The sequence below is a fragment of the Meira miltonrushii genome (genome assembly GCF_003144205.1).
Source record: "Meira miltonrushii strain MCA 3882 unplaced genomic scaffold FA14scaffold_3, whole genome shotgun sequence".
In the NCBI taxonomy this organism is placed as follows: domain Eukaryota; kingdom Fungi; phylum Basidiomycota; class Exobasidiomycetes; order Exobasidiales; family Brachybasidiaceae; genus Meira; species Meira miltonrushii.
In genome coordinates this window covers 2,144,733-2,157,744 of record NW_020289945.1, presented here as the reverse complement: position 1 = coordinate 2,157,744, position 13,012 = coordinate 2,144,733, and the positions used below count along the sequence as shown (strand labels likewise).

The 13,012-nt window shown below is 44.0% G+C and overlaps 5 protein-coding genes across 5 annotated transcripts; 1 reads left to right on the top strand and 4 right to left on the bottom strand.

The window, feature by feature from the left end:
* Positions 1–1,359: 1,359 nt before the first annotated feature.
* On the bottom strand, positions 1,360–2,337 carry FA14DRAFT_156720 (uncharacterized protein; the record flags this gene model as incomplete). The annotated part of the gene is made up of 1 exon (XM_025497849.1): positions 1,360–2,337. One exon carries the CDS (start codon positions 2,335–2,337, stop codon positions 1,360–1,362), a length of 978 nt encoding a protein of 325 aa, XP_025354352.1.
* A 465-nt stretch (positions 2,338–2,802) lies between these two features.
* FA14DRAFT_161605 (Aldo/keto reductase) lies at positions 2,803–4,253 on the bottom strand. Its single transcript, XM_025499189.1, has 2 exons — positions 3,785–4,253; positions 2,803–3,716 (listed from the first exon to the last, which is right to left on the bottom strand). The coding sequence occupies exons 1-2, from the start codon at positions 4,033–4,035 to the stop codon at positions 2,957–2,959; spliced, it is 1,011 nt and encodes a 336-aa protein (XP_025354351.1). The 5' UTR covers positions 4,036–4,253; the 3' UTR covers positions 2,803–2,956.
* A 251-nt stretch (positions 4,254–4,504) lies between these two features.
* Positions 4,505–5,692, top strand: FA14DRAFT_180681 (uncharacterized protein; the record flags this gene model as incomplete). Its single annotated transcript, XM_025501029.1, has 1 exon — positions 4,505–5,692. The coding sequence occupies one exon, from the start codon at positions 4,505–4,507 to the stop codon at positions 5,690–5,692; it is 1,188 nt and encodes a 395-aa protein (XP_025354350.1).
* A 43-nt stretch (positions 5,693–5,735) lies between these two features.
* On the bottom strand, positions 5,736–7,909 carry FA14DRAFT_68024 (alcohol oxidase). Its single transcript, XM_025502694.1, has one exon. It carries the CDS (start codon positions 7,714–7,716, stop codon positions 5,779–5,781), a length of 1,938 nt encoding a protein of 645 aa, XP_025354349.1. The 5' UTR covers positions 7,717–7,909; the 3' UTR covers positions 5,736–5,778.
* Positions 7,910–8,220: 311 nt separating this feature from the next.
* FA14DRAFT_191140 (uncharacterized protein) lies at positions 8,221–12,185 on the bottom strand. The gene has a single exon (XM_025501847.1). The coding sequence runs from the start codon at positions 11,918–11,920 to the stop codon at positions 8,441–8,443; it is 3,480 nt and encodes a 1,159-aa protein (XP_025354348.1). The 5' UTR covers positions 11,921–12,185; the 3' UTR covers positions 8,221–8,440.
* Positions 12,186–13,012: the final 827 nt, after the last annotated feature.

Below are 13,012 nucleotides of genomic sequence, written 5' to 3'. Positions count from 1 at the left end.
CTTGTTCTTGCTTGCTTCTTGAGATGACACATTTCTCTTATCTCTACCTATACCTAATCTCCAGAAAGGTGTGTTCTCTTTCTTGAGGTCCGGCAAAGAATCAACCACATTCAAACTTGCTGAACGAGAATGCGAATGTGTAGAATCGACGGACGACTCGGAAACATCACGTCTCTTGCTCAAGAATCCCAAAGGTCGGCGCATTCGTGTGCTTCCTTTGGGCGATTTGATTTCTTCTGATGCCTCTTTCCGGCTCTTGTGAGGAGAAGGTGTAGATTCATTGTTACCAGAATTGATCCGTGCCGAGCTTGAATCCGCTAAAGCCTTGGAAGAAGAGGCAGATCTTTGTAGCGTACTTGGTACCCCAGATTCTGTCGCGGGTCTCTGTTCATCAGGTGCCACATCTACCGCTTTGGAGGGTGGTGATGCATACTTCTGATGAAGCTCTTTCGCTACACTGGCTGCTCTTGCACGTCGCATAGGAGCAGCTTGACCTGCTCGTGTATTTGCACCTTGCGATCCCAAAACCACACGTTCTCTGCTTTGTCGAAGTCGTATTAATTCTTCAGGTGACTTGGGTCTTCCTAAAGTATCATTCAAGTCTTCTCCATCTCCCGTAAAAGCAGTATCGATGCTACTTTCTTCGAACGTATGATGACCTCTCCCATGGGCATGTCTATTTGGTCTCTTGGCGATATTGAGGCTATCGATATCATGAACAATCTCTGTCAAGTCTGTCCCAGCTTGTTTTCCACTAATCTCTGCTAACCGGCGAGCAGATTCAGTTGATTGCACCACCCTTTCTGCCGGTTTAGGCGTTGTTGATTCACTATAGTTCGCTTCAACCCATCCAGATATAGGCGTGTTTGGTTCTAACTCTTGTGAAGTAAATTGTGGTGATGCTGTCGAAACAATCACACTTGGTATGGCCCTTACTTCCTCTGTGTCGGTTACGTATGTTTGACCGAATTCTTGCGCGGCTGAATGGGGTGAAGTAGGTTGACGGTCAGCATCGGGTCTCTTGCTAAAGAAGAGCATAAATAAAGGCATTTTGCCTTTTGTGAGAGCATAGCAAAAAGGTATGATGATGAAGTCCTATTGATCATCTTTCTCAGACCACCGTTTTCCCATCTCGTCATACCCTTGCGCCGCTTGGCTGTCGGAGTCAATGCATGACGGAATTACTCAATCCGTTAGTCAAGCCGCGATAGTCAACTGTTTGCTGATATTCCGTCCTTCAGCGCACATCACCGTAAATACTCAATACCGGCTCTTCACTTGTTTGCGGTGTCAAATTACAAACCGGCAAACAATCTCCACTTCAATGGTCATCGATTGTACACATCACCCCTATGCTGACTACTCACCTTCTGATATATTTAGATTATGTTCGCTTCCTGTGATCCCATATTTGTGCCCTAGTGCCGTTGATGGAGTACGGTATTGGAATTCGTTCTGCGGCGCCGTTGTGGGAGGAGAGGGCGGGCCGAATCCTAATGCCTCACGCCTTGCCGTTGGGCGAATGAGGGAAGGACCATGTTGTCTTTGTGCAAAAGGTGCATAAATATCTTCTTGATCCGAATCATCATCTTCGGTGTCGTTGATTGTAGCATCTGTGCCTGCTGTACGATGAAACGAGTCAACAGTGGACGATTCTGTGCTTACAGAAGATACTGTGGACGATCTTCGAATAGATGCAGAATAATCATATGATTCTAAAGAATCATGACCTGCGCTCGAAGCGCCATCGAAAGAGATTGAACTTCGTTCCGATCTTGGCCCTTCTCGGATTATCAAAGGAGGTTCCAACATCTTTTGTCGATCGATATGATGGAAGGAAGGTATAGTTCCTGGTAACAAAGGCGTTTGATTGCGCTTGATCGGATCAGTATGCGAGAATCGGTGCTTTTGAGAGTTTGTATCGTTATTCTCATCAAAAGGTATCGTGCGACCTGATGGGCCCAGCATGATCGCATTTCGCACCCACGAAAGTAGTCCAGGAGACGTTGTCCTCGATTGCTCTCCTTCTGTATGCTCATCCAATTGACCATTTCCGTTTAAGTTGTGTGGTGTCGGAGTGACGGAAGTAGGTCTAGAAAAACCATTGGATAAAGGCCAAAAGCCGTTCGAATGGGTCTTTTGTTCATTTCTTGCTCTTTGTGCTGCTTGTGCTTCAGCAATGATTTGTGATAATTCTTCGCTGCCACTTCTACTTCTATTTTTTCCTCGACGTGGTCCGATTCCTATATTGCCATAACGGGTATCAGTGCTACTACTACTGCTTCCCTGCTGCCTTTGTTGCTGTTGAGAAGCACGAGGAGTAGATGACCTGTCCATCATGAAATGATTGGGTGGTAAGGATGTCTCCGGGGTATATGTTTTGCCTTTTAAAAGCTTATCGAGAGTCACTCTAACATTTCGATATTCAAGTCAAAGATGCAAAGGTGGCGGTGACAAGAGTAATCCGTTGATGTTCACATCTTATTTCATGCAGCATTCATTCAATCAATGGATTCCACATTGAAAGTGTTACTCTCTCTCCCGGGTTACAACCGCGGACCTGGCATATAACGGCGGGCGGCCAGGCGGAACTGGTAAGCGGAAAACAAAAAAAGTCAGAAGGGGCAAAAACGCGTCAAAATCTGAAAGCTTGAAAAAACGCGATCTCTCTCTTTTGTGCATATTCCAGAAGACTCAATTGAAGCTAAAGCACTTAAAATTAAACTTTTTACCACATCTAAACGCACACATTTGGCTGACAGGCGGGCAGGCAGGCAGGGTTATGCAAGCCGAAAACAGGGTGGACTTCATGGAAGACGAGATTAATGCATCTTCATCACAAGGGAAGTGTGTAATACACCGCGGACATCCCTCGGTGAATATCATGTTGAAATATTGCGATACGATTCATCATTAATGGTACAAAGACAATGTCTATTATCGTAACGAGACTTTCTCACTCTCCATAAATTACCATTCGAATCGATTCAACTTCTTTGGCATTCAATTCATCCTCTCCCGCAATAGCAAAAGCAGCTTCTCGCATATGGTTCTCATCCGTCGTTCCACTCAAGACAACACAATGTAAGCCCGGAATTCCGAATCCTTGTTTAACGAATCGATATACCACTTGAGCTTCCGTCCATTGTAGCCTTGTTGCTGCCTGTTTGACAGCATCACTGCTCAGCAATCTTGGATTTCCCGTTAATGTCCAAAAAGGCTGGTAAATGATTCCTGCTTCATCTTCATCATTCTTTGCTTTCGTTCCTACTTTGTCATTATCAAAATCGTTTGGTGATAGTGCAGTAGAAAGAGAAGACAACAATGAAACATCATGTCCACTTGTATGATGCCATCTATTCTGCAATATCCTCGGTCCGATTCGCTTTGCGGACCTTCGAACGGCTTCGAGTATACGTGCATCATACACGTTTGAATAACCAATCATTCTCACCTTTCCTTCCAACACCAGTTCCTCCATCGCATGCCAGGCTTCCAAGGTTTCTTCCAGCGTATTCAGAGGTGAATGTAGAAGATATGAGTCAAGCCATGCATTTCTCTTTCCTTTGGTTTCTTCTTTTGCAAAATTCCATTGCGGTCCTTGGTGTAGATTCTTTAGACTTGACTCAAAACTCTGACGAACAGCTTCTTTCGGTCGAGCCGATACGTCGTATGGAATTGGTCCCGAGCGATCCTGTCCGCTGAGCGGTGTGAATCTGTATGGTAAGAATAGGAATGATGTTTAGTCATCACTCGTGAACTGTTCATACAAACATGTACTCACTTAGACTGGATCCATAAATCTTCCCTTTTTATTCCTAAATCTTTCTCTGCAATGGTAATCGCTTCTCCTACCAGGTCTTCTCTGTAATGTTTTCTCTGACCCGAAACATCCACTCCTCTAAATCCATTTGCGAATGCTTGTAAGACGAGACTTGACGTTACTTCTCCTTTCCATGCTGTTCCGTACAAGAGTGAAGGAATCCTTTTCACTTGAGATGCTGAAACAGCAGCAGCAGCTGAAGAGCTTGACATGCTGTGATGGCACTAGTGTGAAGTGGGTGACAGTGATCTTTACACAGACCTCATCGATTTCATCCGCGTGTTTGATTATTTGATAGGGTGATGATAATGAAAAGAAAAGATTCGAATTGATCTTCCTAATTTAATGTGACATCGTTGAACTAAGAATATTTCTAACCGTTTCATGTTCCTATATACTTAGTATCACATTCTCAACATCATCATTGAACAGCTAGAGGGCTGAGGCACACACATGGAAGGCACCTTGATTGAACGTTTGTCTTTTTAGCGTGCATTTTAGCATAAAGAAAACCAGTCCCCCGGAGGTGGAGATCTGCAAAGATGAGCAAATACAATGTGCAAATTGCGTGCTTTGAGGATATTGCACGGGCCAAGAAGGGCAAAAAATAAAGTTAAGCGCTTGTCAAGCTGGCTGAACAGGCATACGACATCACCTTCCCGCTTCTTTGATCATGATGATATGTCTTCATTAGATGAAAGGTTAAAGCAAGCCAGAGCGAAAGCATGGCTGAAAACAGATAGAAGTACACCTTCATCATCAGTCACAAAAGCAACTGCAACTTCTCAGCAACATTCAACATTGCCTTCATCTAATGATATCGTAGGAAAGGATGACATCGAAGCATTGATAAGAGCAACGAGAGAGGAGGTGCATATAGAGAGATCACATCAATCTTCTGATAGTCTGGATGATGAAGAGACGGTTGACAGCACTGAGCTGGAAGATTGGTTGAAATCAGATCAACCAACAATACAAGAACCTGTGATAAGCAAACGTACGCTGGACGACACCAATCGACAGGCTACTCATTACGAGGGTTTAGCCAAAGATGCATTGCGAGACCTTCACAATGACAATCAGACAAAGCATCTACTCTCACAGCAAAACATGCTAAGCACCTTTAGCGATGATGGCCAGCCTTCAAAAAACAAATCTTCTTCCTTACTGGTCGTGGAGCCAAAAGAGAAACCCCAAATGGTCAGAACAAGTTCACATGGCAGTATACCCGGCAACACCGAACCAGAGCCCACATTGGAAGATGATCTTGCAGACGCTATGAACGATCACGCAGGTAGCTCGAGCAATCACATCAAGCCCAACAAAGAAGCACTGAGTCCCGCTACTTCATTCAATGAACCAGACGATCTCACAGCAAGACTAGCTCGCCTTCGTGTACAGAATATGAATATAAGCGTATCTGGAACAAAGGACAGCAAGGACAGCCTTGAAGACGAAGAGGTCGATGAAACTCTTTCTGGACTGCTCAACCTACCAAGTGCTCCGAAAGACAAGCCACTTTTCATACCCAGCGAAAGTATCAACAACATCGATGAGGATGATGAAGGGCGTGATATGTCTGCTTTCAATGCTTTGGCACAGCTGGATGCAACGAAGCTCGCTGCACCTTCTGCAAAGATACCAAAGACAGCTGACCCTACAAATGATGGAATAGGAAATCCAGACGATTGGTGCTGTATATGCAACGAAGACGCAACGGTTGCATGCAAGGGATGCGACGATGATCTCTATTGTGCTTCATGCTGGCATGAAGGTCATGACGAAATGGACGAAGATGAAAAGAGGGAACATCGAAGAAAGCTGATCGTCAAAAAAGATAATAAGAAACGTGCTATGGTGGCCGCGTAAAGGGAAGGAATACATCAACACATTTTTTGTTTATAAAGATATTAAGGATCAATTACATGGAACAAGTACTGCTAGCATCGAGCGTCTCAACCGCGTGCTGCTAGAATGAGATCAGCAGCACGCTCAGCCAACATATAGATGGTTGATTGAGGATGACCAGGTGGAAGCACAGGGAAGGAAGATGCGTCTACAACACGCAAACCATTGACACCATACACTTGCAGTTTGTTGTCCAAAACACCACCTAGCTCTTTCTTTTGCATAGAACATGTGCATGAAGCATGCCAAACGGTCATCAAATTGTTTCGGATCCAGTTTAGAATTTGATCATCAGTTTGAACATCTGAACCTGGCAAAGTTTCAGCAGTCTTTGCATTTCCGATCAAGATTGGAGCCATAGCCTTGGCGGCAAAGTATTGACGAGCACGTTTGAAGGCATAAATAGCAACCTTTTGATCGACTGGATCTGTTAACCATGCAGGATCGATAATGGGCAAATCTGATGTATCTTTTGATGCAAGGGTTACTGTACCACGACTTTGTGGTGCAACGAGAGCCATCAAGATTGTACTGAACCTGGATCCGTCTGCGCCCATTTCCGCATTTGTGGCGAGTAGATTGGAGAAATCTCCGACGGCACCGGGAGCGGAGAATGCTTCAAGAAAAGGCCAGTCGGAAGGATATGTGAGCAGCTTGGATGCACCAATGGAAGCTAATGTGACAGGATCAATTCTTTCCCAAGCCAACATATCAGCAACATTGTTTGTCAAAGGCCCAAGTGCGGCAGCAGTGTAATTGACAAGTTGAGTTGCCAAGAAGACTGGATTCGCTGCTAATTCGGTGAATGTCTTGAGAGCAGGATCAACTTTGTACGAAGGACCGAAGAAGATATGATCTTGCATATTCTTACCGACATTCTCATTGATCACAACAGGTGTAATGTTGAACTTTTGCAATTGTGCTTGTGGACCGATACCGGAAACCATTAATAGTTGTGGACTACCAAATGCTCCCGAACTTACAATCACTTCTTTGCGAGCGTATACGATGTCTGTTTCAAGAATACCGTTAGGCAATGTACTAATTGTTACTGCAGATGCACGTGGAGTATTACCATCTTTGGTGAATATAATTCGTTTAGCATATGTTTGGAAATATGAGTGAAAATTGGATCGACCTTGGGCATCATCCAAAAAAGCATGTGATGTACTTCTATGGTTGAACTTTGGATCCATTGTGGTAGGAGCGTATTGAATACCGTTCAACACACCACCATTAAACGATTGCGTAGTTGGAGTACCCACTTCATTTGCACTTAATTGCATATATTTGGAAAAGTTTTGCGGTAAATGTGGGAAAGTGACTTGTAATGGTGCGGTTAGGGCTGATGAACCCCAATTGGAAGCATCGTATTGCGCTGCAGGCGATTCTTGACGCAAGGCATGATTGGGGGGAGTGAAGGTCATACTACGTTTGAAAAAGTTGATGGTATTTTTGAAACTCCAACTTTGATCTCCGGTAAGGTCAACCCATTTATCCATCGTGCCAATGGTTGGTCTTTGGTACAACATAAAATTTCTTGTCGAACTACCACCTGAAACTTTTCCTCTTGCATAACGAATTCTTCGATTATTTGCACCTGCTTGTGGAACGGTTTTATAGCCCCAATCGATGTCATTCTGGATAAAATCGGAGTCAGCTGATCCACAACCAACGACATCACCGCCAGGCGTTTGGGAGAATTCTTTTGGTACAGCGTTGTAATCGATATCACCACCTGCTTCAATCACCAAGACGGATGATTTACCATCTTGACTCAATCTGGCTGCTAATGTTAAACCTGCTGTGCCTGCACCAAGGACGACGTAATCAAATGTGTTATTGGAAAGAGCAGGTGCTAAATTCGGCACTAATGGTGTTCCACCATTGATGATCGATCCGATCGGATTGGCGAGCGGTGAACCATTTACGAGGTTGAAAGAGGTGTATAATGCAATCACACTCAAGAGATTGAGAAATTGCATCTTGATTGGATGATAATGGAGAAGAATCTATCAAAGAGGGTACAATCCGGGGTATCTTCTGTTTCAAGCAAGCTTATATGAATGCATCCCGTGTAGCAATAAAAGCAATTTGAGAAATTTTTATTCGATGAAACATGTGTCTCAAAATATCAGGATATGCATTTCTGTTTCATTCGCCGCATTGATCAGAAGAAAGCGGGAGAAGACATTGTATATATCATTTTTGCTGATGGCCGTCCGCTGTATTTGCGGAGATGCAGTCATGCATCTTGACTACCCGCCCTTCTTTGAAAAAGATTTCAATAAACAATTTTTATCTGTAGAATGTTCTGTGTGTAAGTTTTGTGTTATTGTCTTCCTCCTTTCACGCTATCGTACACTTTGAAATGAAAAGTCGAGACCCACTTCTTCCAATCGCGTTTGACAGTGATGAGATGGCACAGGAACAAAGATGCATAGAAACATGTTCAATTAGCGTAAAAGAATCGGAAAAAATACTAAATTGTGAGCTTACGAACATCTGCTCCCGCCTGCATTGGATCGACAGTAATCTGTGATGGTGTCACAACAAGGTAGATATGCAGTGTTTACGATTCGACCAACTCGTTGCAAAAATGAAAATGCGGGGCTATCCTTCACATGTACATACATTAAAAAAACAAATAGGTCGTAGTACATACAACAAACTTTACAAAAAATAAAAAAGTGGGGTTGGACAAATTCATCACATTCCTTGTTCGTTCGTATCACCGATTGACCATGGGAATGTATTATCGTTCACAGCCGAAGCCGCGTTCAAAAAGACACTCATATCGCCAAACAAAGAACCTTCTAAAAATTGATGATGATCTTGTCCATTTTGTGGAACGCCAAAACGTAAATAATCTTCTCCGACAGCTAATTCATCCAAAACTGTTGCTGCTTGTACACCTGAAGGTCCTGCTAAAAATGTTAATGCTTCAGGCGCGAATTTTGTTGATTGAGAATTACCAGGTGTCAATCCTGTTTGTGGAGTGAAACCAGGTCCAAATGCAAATGTGTTTGAGGAACGAGGAGTTGGTGCAGATGTTGGTGGTCCCATACCGTGATTTTGGGTTGTTGGTTGTAAAAGATTGACTGATGATTGAATTCCATTAGATTGTTGTCCGCTGTCTCTCGGACTAACTCCTTGCAATCTCACTTTGTTCATTTCTGCGCTTTTTGGAGGTGTGTCTAGATCGTCAGGAACGCTGCTTCCATCACCATTTCTATTTGCTGCTTCTTCTGCCTCTGTACCTCTGTTCTCCGCTTCTCCCGTAGCGTTCTCGCCGTTGTCCGAGGGGTAAAAGCTTGCCCTTCTACCTTGCTCCATTCGCACGTTGCGTTCTACACGTTCAGCAACAGCACGTAGATAAGGAGCATAAGATGAAGCAGCACCATTACGCCATGAAGTAACACTTCCTGCTTTGGCCAAGGCGTCTGCCAATTCACGCACATGATCGATGACCAGCTTCGGATCAATATAAGGATGTCTGTCAGAATCCAGAGAGCAAAGTTTAAGCGCAAAAACGGCAACGTAAGCCACCGTTACGACGGAAGAGTTGTGAACATAAGTGAGACCCGTTCTGAATCGTTCGGAATACATTGACAAGTATGTCATTGCAGCGCTATAAGATTCTTTGTAGAACGGATCCAAAAGCTCTTCATCCGAAGTGCACTTTAATGCATAACTGTTCAAAATCAAACGAGCATACGACGCATACAGACTTGCATTCCTCATACGATAACTCGATCCTTCTTCTCGTTCCACATACATTGCCGTCCAGTTCGTAATGTCCGCACTTGACGCTTTACGATAAAAGTCCAACTGGAATCTCGAGGCAGCTGAATTGATTTGTGGTCGATCATAAGACGTAGACAAGATGCTATGTTCAAAGAATTCCGTGTTCTTGATTTGAATTCGTCTTAGGCCAATCAGAGCGACGATTGCTTCATCACCTGGGATTGCATATGCTGCTCTGTGCCAACCGGCACTTACTCCTAATATGACAGGATCTTGACTCAAGGTAGATCGTCTTCCCATATGCGTCGAAAGACTGTATTCGAATAACCATAAATTACACCATGTCCTTTCACGATTTCTCAACCTTCTCTGCGTTGCTTCTTCTGGGCTAAATTGAATGTCATCTTCGGCTAGCTTATTACTCAAAGGCGTATCTGCTTGTACACTCGTAGGTGTTTGTGCATTTTTGGCCATAGAAGACCATTCGCTCAGCAATCTTGCATTCATATCCAATTCAGCAGCAATTCGAATTCCATAGCCAACTAAAGACCAAGAACGATCTCCGTCAAGTGACTGTGTATTGGAGTGATAGGCGGCTAAGATGATGAACGCTTGCGAGATCTCTACAGATCTGTAACCTTTAAGCAGAATCGTTGGCAATAAGACATCTTGAATGTGAGAATCCAGCTTGTTTGCAATCTCTTCCGCATTATTGATATGCGATGCAAATCGAGCGGCCAATGCACAAGAAGCAGAGAGTAAGAGAGCACTATGAGATCGCACGAAGGAAAAAGTGTGCAAAATCGGATCCAACAAGGTGATTGGCGCATTGAGGTGTCGCATGTAAAGCCCATACAGATCACGAGCAACATCGTGCGACATCAGTCCTTGCGAGATTGGATCCAACGTTGAACCTTTATCTAAACGCGAAGAATACATTCCTATGCTCCAATAGCCACGTCTTGATGCTCCTCGTGTCTGGGTTCCTTTGGCGAATTTTGCTGATTTGGTCGTTTGACTCTTTCCCGAAGCATCAACAGTTTGGTTTTCAATTTCTTCGCCATCATCAGAATCTTCTTTGAGTGGTGTTTGAGCAATTGTATCAACTCTTGCAGGCTCGACATTTGAATCAGAAGCTTGAGCGAGCAGCTTCAGTGGATTACTTAATGGTGGCTGACCAAGCTCCTGCGATGCTGCTTCTGTATTCGTTCCCAGGACATCTGTCGGTTCCGATTTAGAAGTTGGCATATCAATCGTAGATGGACTGCGAGATGATAAGAATCTACGGGCTCTACCCGAAACATCTTCTAGCATTGCACTGAACCGATTCGACTCTTTTCCGCCATGGGAGGTAGTTGTTCCAAATTGCTCATCCGGACTAGAAAGGTCGTGCCGATGAAGTGTAGGAACGCTATTGGATTTTGCATATTTGGATGGCTCACCATTTGTGGTGGAAGTGTCACTTTCAGCCCTTCTTTTGCGACCCTGAGTAGGCTTCTCAGCGCTTCGATGATAGTCTTCTTCGTCATCCTCCTCATCTATAGCATTACTATTCGACGCTTCCTTGCTTCTCTTATACTCTGTCAATGCACTTAATGCCGTCATGATCGTGTCGACCGATTGTTCCAATTTGTGCATTTTGACTTGAGCTGGTTTACGTCCCCTTCTGTGCTGTTCGAATACGCAAGCTCGCTTGATACGTTTGCAACGATCACAACCTCCTTCTGCCTGACCGCTACATTTCACTTTACTCGATCGACATTCCAAACAGCTCACTTTGCGGTCAGGCTGGTTATTCGATCCAGAAGGTCCAGCATCGGCCGGAAGTCCAGACGATTTGTGCTGTAGAGATTCTGACGAAGAATTTTCCCTACGTGAATCGTACATTCCACCTCCATACTGTGGAGGCGGGGGCGGTCGTCCATAACCTTCTCCTCGATTTGGTATCATCACGTTATGCGGAGAGCTAAGATTGGATGCATGGGTGGATATTGAATTCATGGAGGATGTCGAATCAGAGTGATGAGGTCGTCTATTCTCAAACTCTCTTCTGGAATCCACATTTCCGTTTGCGTTGTTTTTGTACATCTGCTGTCCCATAGAATCAGAATTGTGACTGTATTGTCGATTATAATCAAATCCAACATCTGTCGGTCCAACGTTATTGTTGTTATTGTTGAAATGCTGTGTTGATTGACGTGGATGTGATTGTCTGTGAGATTGCATGTAATCTTCATTGGGCGAATACGACGATCCGTTTCGGTAACGATCATCGTTCATGTTTCTACCAACAGATGGACGTTGAAAGTATCCACTGTTTCCTGCGCCACCATTAGCGTTCCCATTACCGCCATTTGAACTGCTTCCCATACTGCTACTACCTCCCAATCCACCATTTCCAGGGCCGTATAGACTTTCAGGATAGGATTGAGGACCGGACATTCTGTTTTTGCTCAGCCAATACACTCGTATCAATCAGGCTTTGAGTGGATGACGTTTCTCGAATGATGAAGATTGATCAGACAATCGGAGATGATTCGGTGTCGTCCTTTGTACACGCCGTACCACCTTTGTGATCGAGCTATTCCCTCAGTGATGATGATAATCTAAGCACACGAGCAATGATTGGCGTCGTCGATCACTTTTTCTTCCAAAAGCTTAGTGAAGATCAAGAGGTAAGGATCACCAAGTATGTTTCATGCAATTTTTCTCTTTAGTAGCATGCTAATATCTATCAGGCACAGGAATATGCTGAACCGTAATGGCAGTTCGTACGCTGCTGTTTTCTTCGGGATGGCCATTAAACTTTTTCGGCTCTTTAGCAGCCTACTTTGTATTTTTGGATATATTCAAGAAAAGAAACAAAAATGAAAACACTGATTTCCTGAACCTTTCTTATTGCATAAAAAGAGCGTTGGACTACCTTTGACTGAGCGCCGCGCAATGCAGAGCATAGGCGCGTATTGAACCGGATTAACAACAATTGATGGGCAAGCAGCAAATAATAATGGCCGAAGATGCAATGCAAAACACGGCTTGTCAGGACTCAAAGCAAGTTGGGTCAATAAGTCATTAAGGCTTACTGCACAAATCCACAAATAAGGTACAAAGCCGGGATGACAGATGAAGAAGCAAGTACTATACTTTGTGAGAGTCTTCCCGGTTCTCCAAATAAAAAGGAAAGAACCCTCATTTTTTGAGAAAGAGGGAGAGGGGTCCACTTCAAGTGTCAGTGAATTAAAACTCCCCCACTCACAATTTATGTGTGTGTACGGAAGATTAACGACCCCGTGGGCGGAAAAGTGACATCCAGAAAAGATGAAAGAAAGTGGTGTAAAGCCGCAAGCCACTGTTTGTTTTTCTATTGCACTGCACCGCGCTAGTTTTTCTTCCTCTTTGATTAAACCTTATTCCTTTTTTTGCATTGCAGCAGCAAGAGGTTACTGTAGCACCTGTCTGTTCCTGTCAGTGCACATTCATGGGGGCTAGACTATTCTTCTACGAAATCCATTGCATCCGTAACACAATGCAGCA

Excerpts from the sequence above, each read along its gene's own strand:
- FA14DRAFT_161605 (XM_025499189.1), bottom strand. The coding sequence starts at position 4,035 with ATGTCAAGCTCTTCAGCTGCTGCTGCTGTTTCAGCATCTCAAGTGAAA. Across the intron at positions 3,717-3,784 it reads GATTTATGGATCCAGTCTAA|ATTCACACCGCTCAGCGGAC; the intron begins GTGAGTACATGT and ends CTTACCATACAG.
- FA14DRAFT_68024 (XM_025502694.1), bottom strand. The coding sequence starts at position 7,716 with ATGCAATTTCTCAATCTCTTGAGTGTGATTGCATTATACACCTCTTTC.
- FA14DRAFT_191140 (XM_025501847.1), bottom strand. The coding sequence starts at position 11,920 with ATGTCCGGTCCTCAATCCTATCCTGAAAGTCTATACGGCCCTGGAAAT.